The 18,219-nt window shown below is 53.9% G+C and overlaps 2 protein-coding genes and 1 long non-coding RNA gene across 19 annotated transcripts in view; 2 read left to right on the top strand and 1 right to left on the bottom strand.

Moving 5' to 3' along the window:
• Positions 1–1,824, top strand: part of KANSL1 (KAT8 regulatory NSL complex subunit 1) — a 179,479-nt gene extending 177,655 nt beyond the window's left edge. For all 4 annotated transcript variants that reach the window (XM_045525921.1, XM_045525924.1, XM_045525923.1 and 1 more), the window contains one exon: positions 249–1,824. In XM_045525921.1, coding sequence (XP_045381877.1) covers positions 249–476 — 228 coding nt within the window. In that variant the 3' untranslated portion in view covers positions 477–1,824. The remainder of the gene's footprint in view (positions 1–248) is intronic.
• A 1,683-nt stretch (positions 1,825–3,507) lies between these two features.
• Positions 3,508–18,219, bottom strand: part of MAPT (microtubule associated protein tau) — a 96,807-nt gene continuing 82,095 nt past the window's right edge. For 6 of the 14 annotated variants that reach the window (XM_045525905.1, XM_045525909.1, XM_045525914.1 and 3 more), the window contains 4 exons: positions 16,595–16,687; positions 13,327–13,408; positions 11,374–11,486; positions 7,353–7,857 (listed from right to left, as the gene is read on the bottom strand). In XM_045525905.1, the coding sequence (XP_045381861.1) occupies positions 7,642–7,857; positions 11,374–11,486; positions 13,327–13,408; positions 16,595–16,687 (504 nt within the window). In that variant the 3' untranslated portion in view covers positions 7,353–7,641. Of the gene's footprint in view, positions 7,858–11,373; positions 11,487–13,326; positions 13,409–16,594; positions 16,688–18,219 lie in introns of all 14 variants that reach the window. The other 8 variants (XM_045525907.1, XM_045525911.1, XM_045525917.1 and 5 more) reach the window with 4 other exon arrangements.
• LOC123620567 lies at positions 7,750–14,618 on the top strand. The gene is made up of 3 exons (XR_006728906.1): positions 7,750–7,837; positions 11,394–11,668; positions 13,762–14,618. It is a non-coding gene; the product is annotated as an uncharacterized LOC123620567 (long non-coding RNA).

The following is an 18,219-nucleotide window of genomic DNA, read 5'->3' as shown; positions in this document are numbered from 1 at the left end:
GTTGGCAAGGTGGGGTGTGGAATTAGGAAGGGACAGCATCTGCTGAAGATGGGTCTCATCTTATAGCTCCCCCTCCCTATTCTGAGGGGATAACGGGCTGAAATTGACCTCCTAAACATGTAATTGTATTGGTCATTGTTAAAAGGGTGGTCTTCCCAGATTGCCCCAGGCTCCAGTACACAAGTAGGACTCGTGGCAGGAAGCAGCCTGGAACCGAGTCCTGACCAGCACACCTTGTCTGCCCACAGTCTGTCCAGCCATGGGAGCGGCGGACCTTCCCCCTGGCGTACAGTCCCCAGGCAGAGTGTGAGGACCAGCTGGATGCACAGGAACGGGCAGCCCGCTGTACTCGGCGCACCTCAGGCAGCAAGACTGGCCGGGAGACAGAGGTGGCACCCACCTCGCCTCCCGTTGTCCCCCTCAAGAGTCGGCATCTAGCAGCAACAGTCACAGCTCAACGCCCGACTCACAGATGAGCAGGAGACAAGAATCTAAACAGACTAACTAACTATTGGCATTAAAGCTTCAGAAATCTCTGCGTTTGATATTCAAACATCATATGCTGGAAATTTTCACAGTTTTTAGTGAATTTAAGGAATTTAGATCCTACTTTGGCATTTTTTTTCCTTGTTTTAATTTTTGTTTTGTTTTTGTTTCCGTGTTTTCTTGTCACACACACCTGAGCACTTCCTCCAGTTGGCAAACCGAAGTTCAGGATAAGACCCTGCTGGCCTGGTCCTGGCACATCGTCTGCACTGTTGAATCACTGGACTTACTGATGGTAGATGATCACCCCCCTCCCTGGCACCTGTGGGCAGGGTGGAACAGCCATGTGGGCAGAGAGAATGGGAAGCTCCACTTCAGCGTTGCCTTCTTAGGTGAGGGTGGGACAGAGCAGGATGCTCTGGGCTCTTACCCGCTCCCCTCCCATCTGTGGCTTGGCTCAGCCCTGGCCCTCCCGGCTGGCTCCCCCTTGGTTTTCTGTGCTGGAGCACCCCCACCAGAGCCTCTTTACCGTAACTGCCAGCTGTTCTTATTGAGCTCTCAGTGGCAGAACGGCTTCCACTGGCACCTAGATCTTGGAGACCTGTTTTCGTTTTCATTTTCATCTATATTTGGTCATCTCTGTCCTGACTCCTTAACTGCAGTAACCTGGCTGTGGCTGCTCAGGTTCCCACCATCCTGCCCCTTGGCACCCTCCCATCTGCCCCATCCATGCTCACCCCCACACACCAGTCCTGCTTGGAATGGTTTTACCACCTGTCCTGATCTGTGAAGGTGGGGTTAGGACTACTTAGCCTCTGTTCCCACTCCCTGCAAACCAGGGCATCTGGGAAGTGAGCAGCCAGCTCCCCTGTATAATTTTGTTTTTACTGACTGATTCGCTTTGTCATGTTTCCCTCGCATCCAGGTCCCTGTCAGTGTCAATTAGACTCTTCCTCTTTCACGTTCCCCTTGCCTGTGGAACATGTCTGGTCGTAGCTGTGGTTTCCATCATTCCCCCATCACCCTTCTTTGTTAACCTTGTGCCTCCTGTCTCATGTATAATCATAATCACATCACCAAAAAGGGGGAGGGGGGAAAGGACTTCTTTTTTTTTTTTTGCCATTTTGTAATCATATAGAAAATAGTAGACAAACTGCTTAATGGTTGGGGTTTTTTCACAATTTTCAACGTTAGTGATTTTTTTTTTTTCTGGTTCTGTTTGCAAGTTAAAGGGTTTGTCTTTGTTTCTTTAAAAAACAATAATGCACCATATCCCTATGCATAAAGTGCTTCTTCTATTTATAAGGTTGAAAATTCTGAATAACCCTTTTAGCATTGTAAAAAAACAAAAAAAAAAAAACAAAAATTGAAAAAAACCTTGTATTTTGTAAATATTTTCTTTTCCTGCTTTGAGCTGTGTAATGGCAGCGAAAACATGTAGCTGTCTTTGTTCTATAGAAATGCTTTTCTTCAGAGAAGCTGATCTTTGTTAATGTCTTGATTCTGTTCGCAAAGCACAGACTAGTGCTTACAAAAAAAGGAAGGAAAAATTGAAAAAAATAATAAAAAAAAAAAAGAGTTACAGAATGTTGTGTGCCAGGCCTATCTTGACTCATGCTGGGTATGCATGATATACCTGCCAGTGGTGGTAGCCTCAGAGCCGGCTCTGCTGGAGCCATCTTTGGGGTTCTCTGAATTGCTCTGAACTGAACCTTGCAGAGTCTCCATTTTGTCTTCAGGGAACATGGCAGGGTCATCTGATGGTCACCAGAGAGAGGATGTGGTGATTTTTCACTGAGGGTAAGGGTGCCAGGAGGAGAGGCAGTCTGCAAGGATCCATCTGCGTTGTCTTTTTGTGGAGTGAAAGTAATTGAACCATTGCCTCTTGACGTTCCTTTCTCTAGTGGTGCCAGCAGTATGACATTTTGTGTATTCTAAATTGCTCCTTAAAGGAGATTTTACTTTTCCTTATGAACTTTTTCTGGAGTTGGGGGTCAGTGAGAATATATAATTTGCATAAATGCCTGGGTTGCTTCCTGCCTGCTACCTGAGATTATTACAGCATCTTTCTTCTGAGGAGGCTAAGTGCTTGATTTTCTTTGTACAGGATGAATAAGTAGGTGGGCCTGGTTCTCTCTTTTCTCACTTTACCTGGCAGTCAGGCAAGTGAGGCTGTCTATCGTGGCTCCAAAAGCCATGCCTGCTGAGGTGGCATTTCTCTTGCTGGCGTATTGCTGCTTCTGGAGTTACAGTTAAGATCTGTTCTACTCAGGCATCTGCCGGCAGTGGCACATCAGGAAAAAGCCAAGAAGAAAAATACTTTGAAAAATCTAAGGATTCACTGTCATGACCTTGACATAATTAAGAAACAATGAGGGGTTACTGTTCTTGTTTTCCTTTGTGGCATTGCTAGGAAGAAGCTATCTGGTACCTCTGTCTTGGTTTAGTAGAAATATTCCTCAATCCATAATGAGGTTCCAAAGGAAAAGACAAAGGCAGCTTTGTCAACCTGGCAGGAATCTAAGCCACTCATTCAGCTGATTGGCTGGGGTTCTGCTTTTGCCCAGGCCTCGGGACTAATTTCCAGGGACAGGAGATCTCATATGCCCAATCCCCAACTTTCTCACCTTTGAATACAGACACCGGTCTTATAAGCTCTGAGTGCAGCACTGTGAGCTCAGCCACAAGGGTTCATACTGCCCTTTGAGCTGGACCAGGGTGTTTTGCCAGCACTAGCATGAGAGAATCAACTGAAAATGAACCAGTCTGAGAACACTCCTTTCACCCTCAGGGCCCCAGAAAGCTGTTAATCGTGATGTGCAGCTTTTAACAATATTGTCATTTCCTGTTCTGAGCTAAGTTCTCTAAGGTTGGGAAAGAACTTGAAAATCATACATCCTTTTTCAAAATTTATTTATTTTTAAGGCTAATCAAGTGAAGCAGTGGGAGTGGAGAAGGAACAGAAAATCATATACTGTATATCATTTTTTTTGTGCTCGGGATCCATAAACAGAGACCTTATTTAATCAGAGTAATAACTTTATTTCCAAATTCACTTTTACAGCAACAGTCAGTGTAAATCATTTGTTAAAACACACAATACACTATATGGACATTCACAAACAAGAAGCTAAGCTAAGATGATTTCATGTCCCTCCCCCCACCCTCAAAGTTACCAAAGAAATCATGGGACTTGCAAGTGCCAGAAATTGTCCTGCCCAACTTTGCAAATTCATGGGGCTCAGTCCATTAGGAGGTTAAGACTCTAGGCCAGTGCCAGGGTAACCCTTTTCAAAGCTGAAGAGAAATCAGAAGTCTCCTGAAGCCACAGATCTGTAGATGGAACAAGCTGACGATAACCTCGGCCATCATCCAGCAGCTCTTGGCTTCACTTGGAGGACAAAGATAAGGAGGGTGAAGGTAACAACAATCTCAGCCCCCGCTAAAAGTACAGGCTGCATCTCTGCAGCCGGTGGGAGAGCTGACACGGAGGTGCTAACCGCTTAGAGGGAAGGGTGCTGGGGTCTCAGGCATGCTTGTGGGCCTGAGACCCCACAAGAGGCAACAGGCCAAAGCAACCAGATCTCCAGATTCCTACTCAGCTGGGCAGGCCATGGGGAATGAGCTGGCTGCCTGCTGCAACTGGGAACCTGTCAGTGGAAGGGTGATGCCACAAGGACCTCTAACCCCATGGCATCTCCCTCCCTCTAGCAAATGTAGTTGAAATCATGAAGAAAAGGGTTACAGGGTGGTTTAACTGCTGCACTCCAAGACCTCCCTTTGCCCATGTTAACTATTGAACACATTCCTCCCCCCTCCCCCCACAGCACAATAAGCAATTGCAAACAGGAAACAGTCTCACCACTGAAGTCAGCTTAAATGGAGCTATTGATAAAGTGAACTGAGAGCTTGGTAGGCAAATAGTATACACCATCTAGCCCACCCAGGGGCATTGGCTCTGGAGATGGGAGAAATGGGGAGAAGGGAGGAAGGTCCAGCCCTGGGGGGATTGTCCTCATTTAAGGTCACAAGCACCCCTTTGCAATCTACCTGCCAGCGCTGACCTGATCACCTTAAACCATGACCCCAAATAACCCACCCCTGAGGGAGAGTCCAAAACCCTCCTCAGATGGCCCATGGTGCTGAACGAAGAGCAGGGCCCAGGAACTGCAGGAAGAGCAAAGAGGTGCGAGAAGTGCACCAACGTCAGTGGCAGTAATGAGCAGGCCATGCTCTTAACAGCTAACAAATCTCTACCACCACAGTTTCCTTTTTCTTCCTCTGAACCCTTCACTTCTGAGACCAGCTGGGGTTAGAGGACAGTGGAGAACCTCACAGTGGAAAGTTCTGGGCCCAGATAATTCCTTGCACAGAAAGCCCTGGCTGCAAATGAGACATCCAACCCTGGGGGAGGCCCTGGGCCCCTACCACCCAGTCCCCCAGGTTGCCTTTAACTGTACTCAAACCAGAAGTGACAGGACTGGGCCTGAGGCTGCTGAGTTTCTTTTCTGCACAGGCAGCTTTCCCTTTTCTCATGGTAGCAGGTGGAGCTTGTGCAGTCAGTGGGCTGATGGTGCTCTGGCCAAGGCTTTGGGAACCATGTTTCCCGACTTGCCATCCTTCCTCAGTCAAGCAGCTCGGGCCCCTGGAGCCCATCCAGAATGGACAATCCATTCCAATACCGTCCGTGGTTGGAGACCCCTTGGTGAGGAGGCCTGGGCTGTCCCTCCTGAGAGTGACCCTGGAGAAGGACCCCCAGCCTGAGGGACGGGCTTCTGGGGGCTGCAGACAAATTCCTTTTCCTTGTGATGCGGTTGTAAGACCCTTTTTCAGGACTGCTATGGGACTTCTCCAGGCTGTGACCAGAGAGGACCATCTCCATGCTGCAAGCCAGGCCAGCCATAAGACACACCGCTCTCTGCCCTGCCAAAGGGAGCCCTGGGGGAAGTGGGGAGGGGGAGATACCATAGCTTCTGTCCTAGTCCTGTGCTTCAGGGCTTTGCAGCTGAAGGTCCTCCTTAGAAGCCGGAATCTGGTCTCTTGGGTCCCAGATGCTGATGAAAACCTTTCAAAACGTGGCAAAACATGGGAGGCCCCAGCCGCAGGGTACAGCCACACTGGCTTCCTGGAGCCAAGTCCCAGCATGAGGGTGAGAGAGATCTGATCTAGGACCCTCATGAGCATGGGTTAGAAACCTCTTTACAAGCATTTCAAGATACATGCGTCCTTTTTTTTTTTTTTTTTTTTTTGTCTTTTCACTGTCATAGTCATCTGGTGAATCCAAGCATAAACAGACAAATCCAACTACAATGCAACAGAGCGCAGACAGGGAGGGAAGGGCAACATCTACGTATATGTTCAGCTGCTCCAGCAGAACAGACAGCATTGCTTCCAGCTGGGACTGGGGGGAAGAACCATTTCCAAGGGAGCATGTTCCCCTTTTGGGGGTGTGGAGGGCTGGTTATATGCACATGGAGGTGAACGGTGGCTGGGCTCTCTGGGAGGCTGGCAGTCTCAAGCTGGGGCACAAGTGGGGGACAGAGAAAGAGTGGTCCTGCCCGGGGAGCCTTGCCTGCCCATCCTGCTGCCATCACTGGCAACACCCAACTCCTGCTGCCAGTTCAACACAGGAAGGGGCCAGGCTTTCTGGGAGGGAAAGGCTCTCTCCACATCAACAAGGCAAGAACGTACAGGGTCACTGCCAAGCAGCACCATGGCTCATACCTGATGGGAGGTGGGAGCAGGGAATCCAATAAGCTCATCAAATCCGCTGTGAGAGGCACACCCATAGGATGAGTGGAACTTGGAGCGAGAGACTGAGGCTCAACCTTTGTGCCTGGACTTTGCCTTCCCTTGGTTTCACCGCTTGGAGTAGGTGCCTCCCATATCCAGCCAATGCCCACTGCTGAGAAGGGGGGTGGCTAGGCTGGGAACTCGGGGCAGTGTGACATGAGGGGTACAGGCAGTGATTGGCTCTCACAGCAGACACGGCACGGCAAGGCAGACAGGGGTGGCTGCAGTGGCCGTGGAGGGACGGGAGGCTCGGAACCACCTCCCAGACCCCCGCACACTCCAGAGATGCCAGAGGCCAGATGTGGGAACAGGCGGGCATCTCCCAAGAGGCACAAGTCCTTACAAAGAGAACTGGTTAGCCCTAAAGTCCCAGGTCTGCGAGGTGGCCAAAATCGTGGCTGCAGATCCAACCTTCAGAACTCAATAAATCAGAGTTTCCATGGAGCGGAAGGAAGCCCCTTAGCTCAGGAAGGACCCCCACCCTGCAGGGAGGGAGGAAGAGGCCAGCGCTCTCGGACATCGAGGTCTGTCTCCTCCAAGGAAGTAACCCACGGGCTGCCACCATCCCGCCGACCTTCCCTTTCCTCCTGCCCACTGCCTCTTCTCGCACAGGCCGCCCTCCAGAGGGTGGCACACCGACCCTCAGGCGACCCAGGCCACCAAGAGCAGGAGGCCGCCGGGTCTGAGCTGCTGCGGGCTGCAGAGGCGGTCGCCCTTCCCGCTGCTCTCCCGGCGGCGCCCGGCAGGGGACGGCGTCGCGTCTCCCACTCCCGGCGCCGTCCTTCCTCCCCGCCCCCGCTCCTCCTTCCTCTCCCCTGCCCGCCCCTGCCTCGGCCCCGCCCCCATCACACTCACACAAGGTTGACGTCATCTGCCTGTGGCTCCACGAACACACCGAGTTTCAAATCCCTTGTTGCTGCCGCTGCCTCTGTGACACCCCCAGGACGGGGCCAGAGGCGGTGGGCACCCCCGGTCCCTTGAAATTCCCCAGAAGCAGCTTTCAGAGCCTCTTCCTCCCTCTTCGACTCAGAGGGGGGAAAAAAAAGAATCAGCAGGAATTGCCCAAGGAAATGTTGGGTGTGGCCATGTTTCTGAGTGGTTTTTTTTTTAACAAGTATTGTATTATTAGCCCACCCATAATTTGGAAAGATGAAATTTGCTCTTATTCCCATCACTGATTTTGAAGTCCCGAGCCAAAGCCGAGCGACAAAAGCAGGTTAGGTGATTAACCGATTAACCGATCTGCGAGGAGCAGCTGGGGGGCAGAGGGCGAGGGGCCAGGTCATTATTCTTTTTTTTTTTTTTTCCACACACTCTCACTCTCTCTTCTCTCCACGATTATTGACCGCCCCGGGGGCCTGATCACAAACCCTGCTTGGCCAGGGAAGCGGACACTTCGTCGGCTAGCGTGGCGAGCTGGGGCGAGTCTACCATGTTGATGCTGCCCGTGGAGGAGACGTTGCTGAGGTGCCGTGGAGACGTGTCCCCGGACACCACGGGCGACTTGTACACAATTTCCGCCCCGTGGTCCGTCTTGGCTTTGGCGTTCTCACGGAAGGTCAGCTTGTGGGTTTCGATCTGTAAGGAGGAGGGGAGGGGAGGGGGAGGGGAGGGGAGGGAGGGTGAGACCAAGACAGAGAAAGGGGACAAGCCCTGCCAACAGCCTGAGATATCCTACACATATGCAGACATATACATGTATCTTAATACATGTGGCAACGATATACACAAGCTTTGCACTCATTTCCAAACTTAATACCTTCTGTTATCAGTACCTAGAGAGCTTCCTCATGCTTAGAATTCCCTTACAGCAGAGGTGCCAAGATTCATCTACTCCCCTATGGATGGATATTTAGGCTGTTCCAGTATTGTGCTGGTACAAACAGTGCTGTGTATGAACAACCTTGAATGGCCTTGTGTGCACATGCCATGTGTAAGCGCATGCCAGCTGCAAATGCAAGTGTTAAAGGAGAAGCAGATCAAGGGATGGCCCCAGAGCCACTGGAGCCCCCTCTTCCCCCAGCCAGAGCCACACACATCCCTCCCCTTTGCCAGTGACTATGAGGACTCCGGAGGTGGCCGCAGCTGTGGGCAGCACGGGCAGGTGTGCTGGAAAACATGATTCGCTGAAGCCTGCATTCATTCATTCATTCATTTAGAACTTAGTTCTCGCTACGTTGCCCAGCCTGACCTTGAACTCGTGGGCTAGAGTGACCCTCCCACCTCTGCCTCCCTAAGTCGCTGGGACTGCACACCACAGTGTGCTCCACTGCTTGTTAGCAATATTGTTCCTCACACTCAGAAAACAGGGGACTAAATCTGAGGGGACCCTCTAGGACCAGACAGTGTCTTCTGAGCCATCAGAGATGAGTTGGAAACAGAAGGAGCCAAGAAGTTTTAGACTTGGACTTGGCTCTAACTCATATTCTTATGATGACTACAGCATTCCAGGTAGTTTCCAAAACATTGCCCTTTTGGGTCGAACCACCACCCTGGGGTAGGTACAGTACTTCCATTCCATTCTGCTGCAGAAGAAACCGAGGCCAAGGCCGGAGGGGCTTACAGACCTTGCCCACGTCACACCTCCAAGCAGAGTCAAGCCCAGAGCTTTTCCCAGCAGAGGCGGAGGCCTGTCTTCACCCAGGGAACCACCAATGCCCAGACCTTATCCAGACCCATTCAGACTCTTCAGGGGTGGGGCCAGTCCCCCCCAGGCTGGGAGGCCCTGCCTTAAACCCTAAACCAGGTGGGAACAGGGGATGGAAACAACAGACCCTGGGTTTGTTTGTTTGTTTTTTTGAGACATAGTCTCGCTCTGTTGCCCAGGCTAGAGTGCCCTGGTGTGATCACAGCTCACAGCAACTTCAAACTCCTGGGCTCAAGCAATCCTCCTGCCTCAGCCTCCCGAGTAGCTGGGACTACAGGCCCTAGCGACCACGCCTGGCTAAGTTTTTTTGTTTCTATTGTTAGTTGGCCAGCTAATTTTTCTATTTTTAGTAGAGATGGGGTTCTTGCTCTTGCTCAGGCTGGTCTCGAACTCATGACCTCAAGTGATCCTCCTGCCTGGGCCTCCCAGAGTGCTAGGATTACAGGCGTGAGCCACGCCGTGCCCTGGGCTTTTGCGGAGAACCTTGTCTACTTCCCCAGAGAACTGGGCCCTGCCGCCATGTCCTTTGAAGCAGGCAGCCTCCTGGTCCTCCTTTGTTTTCTCACTTTTGATAGTGACCCAGGCACTGAGAGGTGTTCCTGCATCTTGTGTCTGCAGAAGCATGACAAACTTTAGGTCCACCTTGGGGTCCAGGAGTCCAGAAGGGGCACCATGGGGAACTTGACTGTGCAAGGTCATCATCTCAGGGCCAGTCCCCTCCCTTCCCATCGGCCTTGGGGCCCCCCAAGGTTCAGTTTGCAATGTCTGCTTTAAGACCCACCAGCAGGTGCTTCTCCACAAAACTACACTGTCGGACATTTACCCCAAACACAAGACAGGACGCGCCTGTGTGTTCAGAATCGGAGCCAGAGGCAGTGAGGGGGCTGCCAGAGGAAGGCAAGCAGGGAGGTGTGGGGACTGGCCAGGACAGGGAACTCCTGGCTGCCACCCAGTGTGGCGTGGTGGAAAGATGGCGCGGCTGCAGCTTCCACCCAGCTGGGCCACCACGGGCAGTGCACTTTCTCACACTGGGTTGGGTCTCGTTCTCGGACATCCCTTCTCCCTCTGCCACTCCCCAGTCAGCTGCCGGAGGCACTAAAGGCTGGAAGATGAGCCACTCCCAGAACTTCAGGGCAGGTGGGGGTGGGAAACCCCAGCGGGTGCTTGGGTTGCATTTACGCAGAAGAGAAAAAGCCAGCCACAAGACCGCATCCTGTGCTGGGCCCAGAGGCAGCTTGCTCAGGGCCACCCACACCCTGTGCCCCTACCCTCACAGCAGACAGAGGCCCACAGCAAGACCTGGAGACTCTAGAGACCGCTGGGGACACCGAGGTCCAGCAGCCTCTGAGCAGACGCTTTCATGACAGGCAGGCAGAGGCTTTGCTGAAATCTGGATCTCAGCGTCTTGGTTTTGCTCTGCCTGCCTAGTAACCCGTTTAGAAAACTGGGTTATGTTCCCACGACTTGTTCTTGCTGCACCAGGGCTGACTTTGGGGATGCCTACTTCCTTCTGCGGATGCTTGCACACCCCGGGGCCTAGACTGTGGTTCTCACTTTTGACTGCACTGAAGAATCACCTGGGCAGGCTCCCTGGCTCACACCTGTAATCCTAGCACTCTGGGAGGCCGAGGTGGGTGGATCGTTTGAGCTCAGGAGTTCGAGACCAGCCTGAGCAAGAGCGAGACCCTGTCTCTACTAAAAATAGAAAGAAATTAGTCAAACAACTAAAAATATATAGAAAAAATTAGCTGGACATGGTGGCGCATGCCTGTAGTCCTAGCTACTCGGGAGGCTGAGGCAGAAGGATTATTTGAGCCCAGGAGTCTGAGGTTGCTGTGAGCTAGGCTGACGCCACGGCACTCTAACCAGGGCAGCAGAGTGAGACTCTGTCTCAAAAAAAAAAAAAGAAAAAAAGAATCACCTGGGCTGGGTGCAGTGGCTCACACCTTTAATCCTAGCACCCTGGAGGCCGAGGTAGGAAGTTCATTTGAGATCAGGAGTTCGAGACCAACGTAAGCAAGAGTGAGACCCCTGTCTCTACCAAAAATAGAAAAATTAGCTGGGTGTGGTGGTATGTGCCTATAGTCCTCACTACCCGGGAGGCTGAGGCAGGAGGATCACTTGAGCCCAGGAGTTTGAGGCTGCAGTGAGCTATGATGACACTGCTGCACTCTAGCTGGGGGACAGAGAGAGACTCTGTCTCAAAAAAAAAAAAAAAAAAAAAAAAATCACCTGGGACCTTTAAACTCCAGATACGCAGCTGCACCTGAGACCACCAATCTGCTAAAGCTCCCAGGTGAGGTGGTGAGCAGCTAAGCCAGACCCACCGTCCTGGATGTTGCCGAGAACCAGGTCAAGCCAGTCAATGCAGGATCCGCCCTTTGTGCACCTGACTTGATCGATCCCTGTATCCACATGCAGCCTCCGCCCCGCCCTGCCCCATTCACCTTTTTATTCCCTCCGCCAGGGACGTGGGTGATGTTATCCAGGGACCCGATCTTCGACTGGACTCGATCCTTGAAGTCCAGCTTCTCAGATTTAACTTCCACCTGGCCACCTCCTGGAACACAACACACACCAGAGCGTCTTGCCATCTTCCTCTGCGGTCTAGTGGACTCCGCATGCATTAAATGAGGGCGGGTGCCACTGCTCCGAAGGGGAGAGGACCGCGATATAACCTTCACATTTGCACATGAAGGGCCGTGCAAGTGATTCCCAGTAGGGACCAGCCTTTAGGAGCAGGTAAGACTCTCCCTCATTTGGCACGTGGTTTGGATATGATTAAGTCCTTGCAAAGGGCTTGAGAACAGTTTGCTTCATCTCCCCAAAGTGTGCATCAAATATCTACTCTGAAAACTCCCCCTCTTGAGACACTGCGAAGGAATTATAAATGGCAGCTCAGCCCAGGAAAAATTATTCTACATTCTAAATTGGTTGGTTTTCAACAAGTGAAATCTTTCTTTACCAACAATCGGTAGACCACAACCCCACGAGACCTTGAAATTAAACTGACTATCAAAATGCATGCTAGGCCGAGCGCGGTGGCTCACGCCTGTAATCCTAGCACTTGGGAGGCCGAGGTGGGAAGTTCATTTGAGGTCAGGAGTTCGAGACCAGCCCGAGCGAGAGCAAAACCCCATCTCTACTAAAAATAGAAAGAAATTAGCTAAAAATATATGGAAAAAATTAGCTGGGCATGGTGGCGCATGCCTGTAGTCCCAGCTACTCAGGAAGCTGAGGCAGGAGGATTGCTTGAGCCCAGGAGTTTGAGGTTGCTGTGAGCTAGGCTGACGCCACGGCACTCTAGCCCGGGCAACAGAGTGAGACTCTATCTCAAAAAAACAAAAAAAAAAAACGCATTCTAAAAAGGAAAGACCCTGACCCCTTCTCCCTCCTTGGCCCTTAATGCGGTGCCTGAGCGAGGAAGACCCAGCAGGAGGAAGAGATGGCCCACGTCCTCTCTCGGGACAGATGAAGAAAGTGGCTCACGGCGTGCTGGGATGGCCGCACCAGTCGCGGGGTAGTTTTCACTGGGAGAGACGGTGTCTGTGACAGCCACAAGATAACGAGCCGTGCTCTGGGCTGAGCTCCCGGTGGCCTTCTCTTCCCACAGTAGTGGTTCAGGTGAAGACCCGGGCCCTAAATAGGGCCGAATGCAGAAGCCCCTCCTCTGAACTCCCGGGTGGGAGCCAGAGTCTACACCTGTGCTGCCCAATCTGGTAGCCCGGAGCCACATGTGGCTACTTAAACTTTAACTCAATAAAATTGGTTCAGTTCTTCAACTGCATTAGCCGCATTTCAAGTGCTCACTAGCCACGTGTGGCTCGTGGCTGCGTGCTGGGCAGCACAGGTGTAGACTCTTTGCATCGCTATGGGAGATGCGTGGACAGCACTGACTTCCACGCAGTGTGAGGTGGGGGCTCTGGGAGCATCATTTTCTGTTCAGACAGTCACAGCAAGGGCACGGCACTGGCCCAGGGGTCCCAGGCTCTGGCTGGTGAAGTGTCCCCTATGTTGGTGGGGGACCAGGCTGGGACACACACATAGCTGGCCTTTGGGGGCCAGAGGAAGTCCACTGCCAGCCCAGGAGGCCCCATGTACAGCCCACTCGGAGAACCACGGGTTGGGGTTTAGGACCAGCATGCGGCCTCCCTTGTCCCCTCGCCTTGGCCAGCATAGCCCTGCTCGGGGGCGAGCTGGGGTGGCCATGTCCCCCAGGCCCCAGCAAGTTCCACACTCAACCCTCTCCTTGAAGGTCCACCTGACAAACCCCTGCTGGCCAGAAGGCATCACCTGGACAGTCCTGTCCCTGTCCCCTGCCATCTCCCTTTCTCGCCGCGCCCCCCAGCCGACCCCAGCACCTTTCTGTCCCAACCCTGGCCGCCTTCCACAAGGGCTACCTGGTTTATGGTGAATGTTGCCTAACGAGCCACACTTGGAAGTCACCTTGCTCAGGTCAACTGGTTTGTAGACTATTTGCACCTGGAGGCGAGAGAGGACGTGAGAGAGAGAGAGAGAGAGAGAGAGGAGGGGGGCAGATTGAGAGACAGAGAATAAAATGGGATTATTTTAGTATGGGTGTAACACAATGAAAAGCAGCTGTGTAAGCCCAGGCCCTGGTTGGATGGCGGTTCCTGTCTGCCCCAAGGAACACACCCCAGTCAGGGTGGAAAAATGTGGTGGTGAAATTCGGCCAGCCCTGTCCCAAGGGAGCTGGGTCTTCACAAAATAACTGTGGGGTTGGAGCGTCTTCCATCCCTGCGGAACAAAAGATCCTCGTGGGAAAACAGGGACACTGTACAAAAGCCCTCCCTTTCCTGACGTGAAATTGACAGGTCACATTCAGACACGGAGAGAGGAGCGACTGATCTGGTTGGTGCTGCAGCACTGGAAAATCTCTCGGGAAAGGCGAGAGCTGTCTGCAGGCCCCAAGCGGGAGAGGCTGTGCGAGGACTGACAGGTGGGCTTTGTAGCAGGAGAAGGAAGCTTCTGCAGATCCCGGCTCCGCGGCCAGAGCAGCGTCGGGTCACCAGGCAGGACCCAGAGCAGCGACTCAGAGGAGAGAGCGGCTGGCACCTGTGCACACGGTGTCCTGGACATTTCGGTCTTTACCAAACGAGCAAAGCAGCTGCCAGGACGGGCAGGTGGCACAGCAGAGACGCCAACAGACAGTGTCCCGCCGGCTCGGGCAGACTCGGACTCACCAGGGGAGGCCTGTGGGCTCCAGGCTCAGCACCCTTGGGAAGGACGGCCCCTGAGCCGCCTGTTCCCCTGAGGGTGACCCCGTGGGGACCCCACAGTGGCAGATGGGTCTCCTGTAGGCAAGTCTCCACAAAGCCATGGCCGTGAGGGGCCTGGGTCGCCGACTGACACTCCAGAACCCCTGGGGCCTCTGCTGGGACCTCGTGGGATGGGCCACGAGGGTAGCCCAGGAGAGAGACGGCCCCAAGTCTTGGAGGGGTTCATCAAAGCCACAGAAAGAAAGAGGGTCTTCTACCTTAGTCTAAACTGGAAAAATCCCCAATTATTTTAAAGTCACGTTGGTGTTTGCTTATTGACAGAGAGCTGGCAGATGGCCTGGCCCTTGGGGTCAGTGCGGGAGTGATGTGTTGGTAGGACAATGACCTGTGTCTCTGGGAGGGCGGGGACAGAGGCATCATTCCCTCCTCCCTCTGGCCTGGGTGAAGTCACTGTCAGGGAGACAAAGGGGGGGCTGGGCTAGGGGACGGAGCGGATGAGGGTGGGAGCCGGTGGGCAGGTGCCTGGAGGCTGGGGAGGGGGCGACCAGCCCTGCGGAGGAGCCTGGAGCCCAGGGGGTCCCAGGTAGGGGAGCAGGGCCTGCCTGCTGGGATGTCACCCCGCTGGGGGAGGGGGAGATCCAGTGGCCCCCAGGAGCCAGAGGCCGACAGTGAGCAGGTGACCCTCACAACCATTCACCAGGAGAAGGGCTTCCCGGGAAGCCTCCCGCTGCCAACAAGCAGTGGCCTCCGGCAGAGGACAGTGCCCCGCCTGGGACATCTTGTGCCTCTTTGATAGGTCACAGGCCCACAGGCCGGCACAGTGCAGGACACAGCGGAGGCCCCAAGGAAGTCCCCGAGTGTTCTGGGCACTCAGCTTCTCTGGGCATCAGCTGCCCCTCACCAGAGGGACAGGGCCATGTGGCTTTCTCGTGCCTGCCACCTGCGGCCTCTGGAGCCAGACCCCACGGCCTCAGCGGCACAACCTCCACCAGCCCCCAGACAGGAATGAATTAAACCAGAATTAAATGAATTAAACCAGAAAGCCCGCGGCCTTCCTCCTCCGAAGCCAGAGAACCAGGAGTCGAAGCTGGAGCGGCTGAAAACGCAACCGGCACACGGCACATGGAGCCCGGGAACAAGGCCGGGCGGCGGGGTGGGGTGGGGTGGCACACACGCTGCCGTCTTAGGGGACACGGTGGGTGGACGGGGGAGCGGGGCATGAGGGCAGAGGAGACACGCAGCGACACTGGCGAGGAAGCGTTAATAAAGCCCCATGCAGCAGCCGCAGGGCAAGCACTCCTACTCCCGGACTACAGCGACTACAGCGACGTCAGCCAAGGGTGCTGGGGCAGGAGGCAGCAGCACATTGCAAGAATAAACCCCCTGGCCAGATGCGGGTGGTGCCTGCGGCCCAGGCCGGCACTTTCTGGAGGGAGCCGGCCCGGGGCTGCAGCAGTCACAGGGCACTGCCAGCCTGGGCCAGGCGCCTGCTCTCAGAGACCAAGGCCCCCTGCGGTGGGCCTCAGAGATCTTGGAGCTCCAGTTGCCCAGGGTGGTGAAAGTTTGCTCATGGCCGGGGCTGACCGAGAGAGCTGGGGAGCCTGGAGGGCGGCAGGGACAGAGGAGCCCGGGTACACGGACCAGCGGGAAGATGCGGAGCCGCTGAGTCCATCACGTGGGTAGGTAGGGTGCGAAGATCTGCGCCCCAGAGCTCACAGGGACACCTCATTGAGGATGCAGGGTGTCCCCAGGGACGTCTGGAGGAGACCAAATATAAAAGGGCCGAAAGCAGTATTTCTCCGTCAGGCAGAGTGACCTGTCGCACTTTTGTTTGGCTCTTTGTGCTGCAGCCTCTGCCAGAGGGTGGAGCCGGTTTTAAACCGAAGCCGAGAGGCTCCAGAATCGGCTCCTCCCTTGAACGTGGAAGAGACACAACTGAGCAAGGACTGGACTCTTGGCCCGAGGTCGGACAGTAACACCTTCATGTCAACTTATCAGAACAAACAGGCCACCTGTCCACAGTGGAGCCACTCAGTGGGAACCTCCCCAGGAACGGGAGGAGGTCCCCAGTCTCAGGCACCACCACCTTCAGCCCACCTTCCAGTGGGTGCGTGAGTCCATGGTGGGGATCATGCCCTGGGGACCCAGCTGCCCAGAGAGGGGCTTGTGGGGGGGTCTGTCCCCTTCCCCATTCCACCTGTGCGGCCTGTGCTGGCCGGACCTGCCCCCCGTGCATGGGGAAGGAAGGACTTCTACGGACATGGCAGCGTGAGGACTTGGAGCCTGGGCTACATTTGCCTGGGGACACAAATAGATCCTGAGCCGGAGAAGGATTTATTCTATGCAATGTCTCGCGAGTGTATGTACTCATGCCACTTCTTAAAAGTCAAACCACAGCACGGTGCAGGGAACGTGTGAAGGTACTCACACTGCCGCCTCCTGGGACGTGTTTGATATTATCCTTTGAGCCACACTTGGACTGGACGTTGCTAAGATCCAGCTTCTTATTAATTATCTGCACCTTTGATAGCCAGAAAAAAGGATGAGTGACACAGCACACCCAGACGCACCCGCTGGGCACTACGTCTGCTTTTGTGACTTCAGGCCGAGGGCAGCGCAGGCCCAGAGGCCGAGTCACACCCCAGGGGAGCTGGAAGGACTGATCTTCAGGTTCAGAGGGGAGGGTGGCCTGGAAGGCATTCTAGAATCTTCCAGGATGGTGAGTGCTTTGAGGACACTGGCGTCACGGAGCAGAGCCTCCCTTTACAAGAGGACTGCGCTGGGGCGTCCCTCAGAGCACTGCGGAGGCCTGGGAACCGCAGGCCCGTGTTCCCGGGGTGGGATGGGTGACGGCTGTGCTCCGCTACATCAGTGAGGAGGGAACAAAAGGGCTCCCTGCGCCTCTGCTCGCACACCCTGCCCGGCCCACGGAACACACTCAGAGAACTTCCCGTTCTCAGTCTGTCAGGGTCGGGATCACCTGCAGATTCAAAAAAAGACAGAAAGAAACCCAGACCCCACCCACATCCTGGAATTGGAAACCTGAGTCTGGTTTAAGTCTCTACACGTGTGACACGTCCCTTGGTGGCTGTGACGCAGGGCCGGGTTTGTGAAGCCCTGAGGCCCCGTGAAGACGACAAGCACAGACTGAGGAAGGGGCGAGCGCCTGCTCCTTCCTTCCACCCGCCAGCCCCCTGCCACCCACGATCCCACCAGGTACGTGAAGGACGCTGAGCAAACGCTCCCACATGGCCTGGCTTAGCTTTCCCATGAGCGCGTGTGGCTAGATGGGTCCCAGATGACTGCATTTCTAGAAGGTTCTCCAGTCACCAGGGAGAAGGTGTAGGGCTCTCAGTGTTTTGGTGACAGAGGATTTTTACCCAGTGTGCCTAAAAGCCAGTAAGGGACAGGCGACCAGGATTCAGAGGAACGTCTTCCTCCCCTATGTCTTTCCCCTTAGGAACTCTGTGTTTGCAAACAAGGCAAGACGTCATGCGTCATCACAGCAGCCGACTGCAGTTCCCAGGGAGGACGCGGTGGGGCCGATTTGGCTTCTGGCACCTGGACCTCAGTGGCTGCCTTCGAGAATGCGGGTCCGGAGCGGGGGGGGGGGGGGGGGGGGGGTGGGGGGGGGGTGGGGGGGGGTGGGGGGGTGGCGGGGAGGTCTCGTCAGAACCGGTTGTGGCCGCAGGTCTGGACTCAGGCTCAGCTTCCTGCCCAGCCTGGTTTTCTTCCCCTTAATTTTACTGTTCTGGATCCTAAAACCTGGGACTCACATATCTAACTCACCTCTCCATTTTCACTTATGTTCCTTTAAAAAACTATGTATTTTTATTAGAAAATATAGCACTATGATTTTTAAAAATAGAGGTTAAAAAGGGAAAAACAAAAATAAAACAGTTTTCTTACCACCCTAACACAACCACTGTTGTATTTTGTTGGATTTCTTTGAAGTTTCATTTATGCCTAACTACCATCATACATATATATATAAATGACAGAATTATTGTGAACATGCAATTTGGTGTCCTGCTTTATCAAGTAATATATTCT

Source organism: Lemur catta, chromosome 15, assembly GCF_020740605.2.
Source record: "Lemur catta isolate mLemCat1 chromosome 15, mLemCat1.pri, whole genome shotgun sequence".
NCBI classification, from domain to species: Eukaryota; Metazoa; Chordata; class Mammalia; order Primates; family Lemuridae; genus Lemur; species Lemur catta.
The sequence above is the reverse complement of the archived record's forward strand: the minus strand, read 5'-3'. Positions and strand labels throughout refer to the sequence as shown.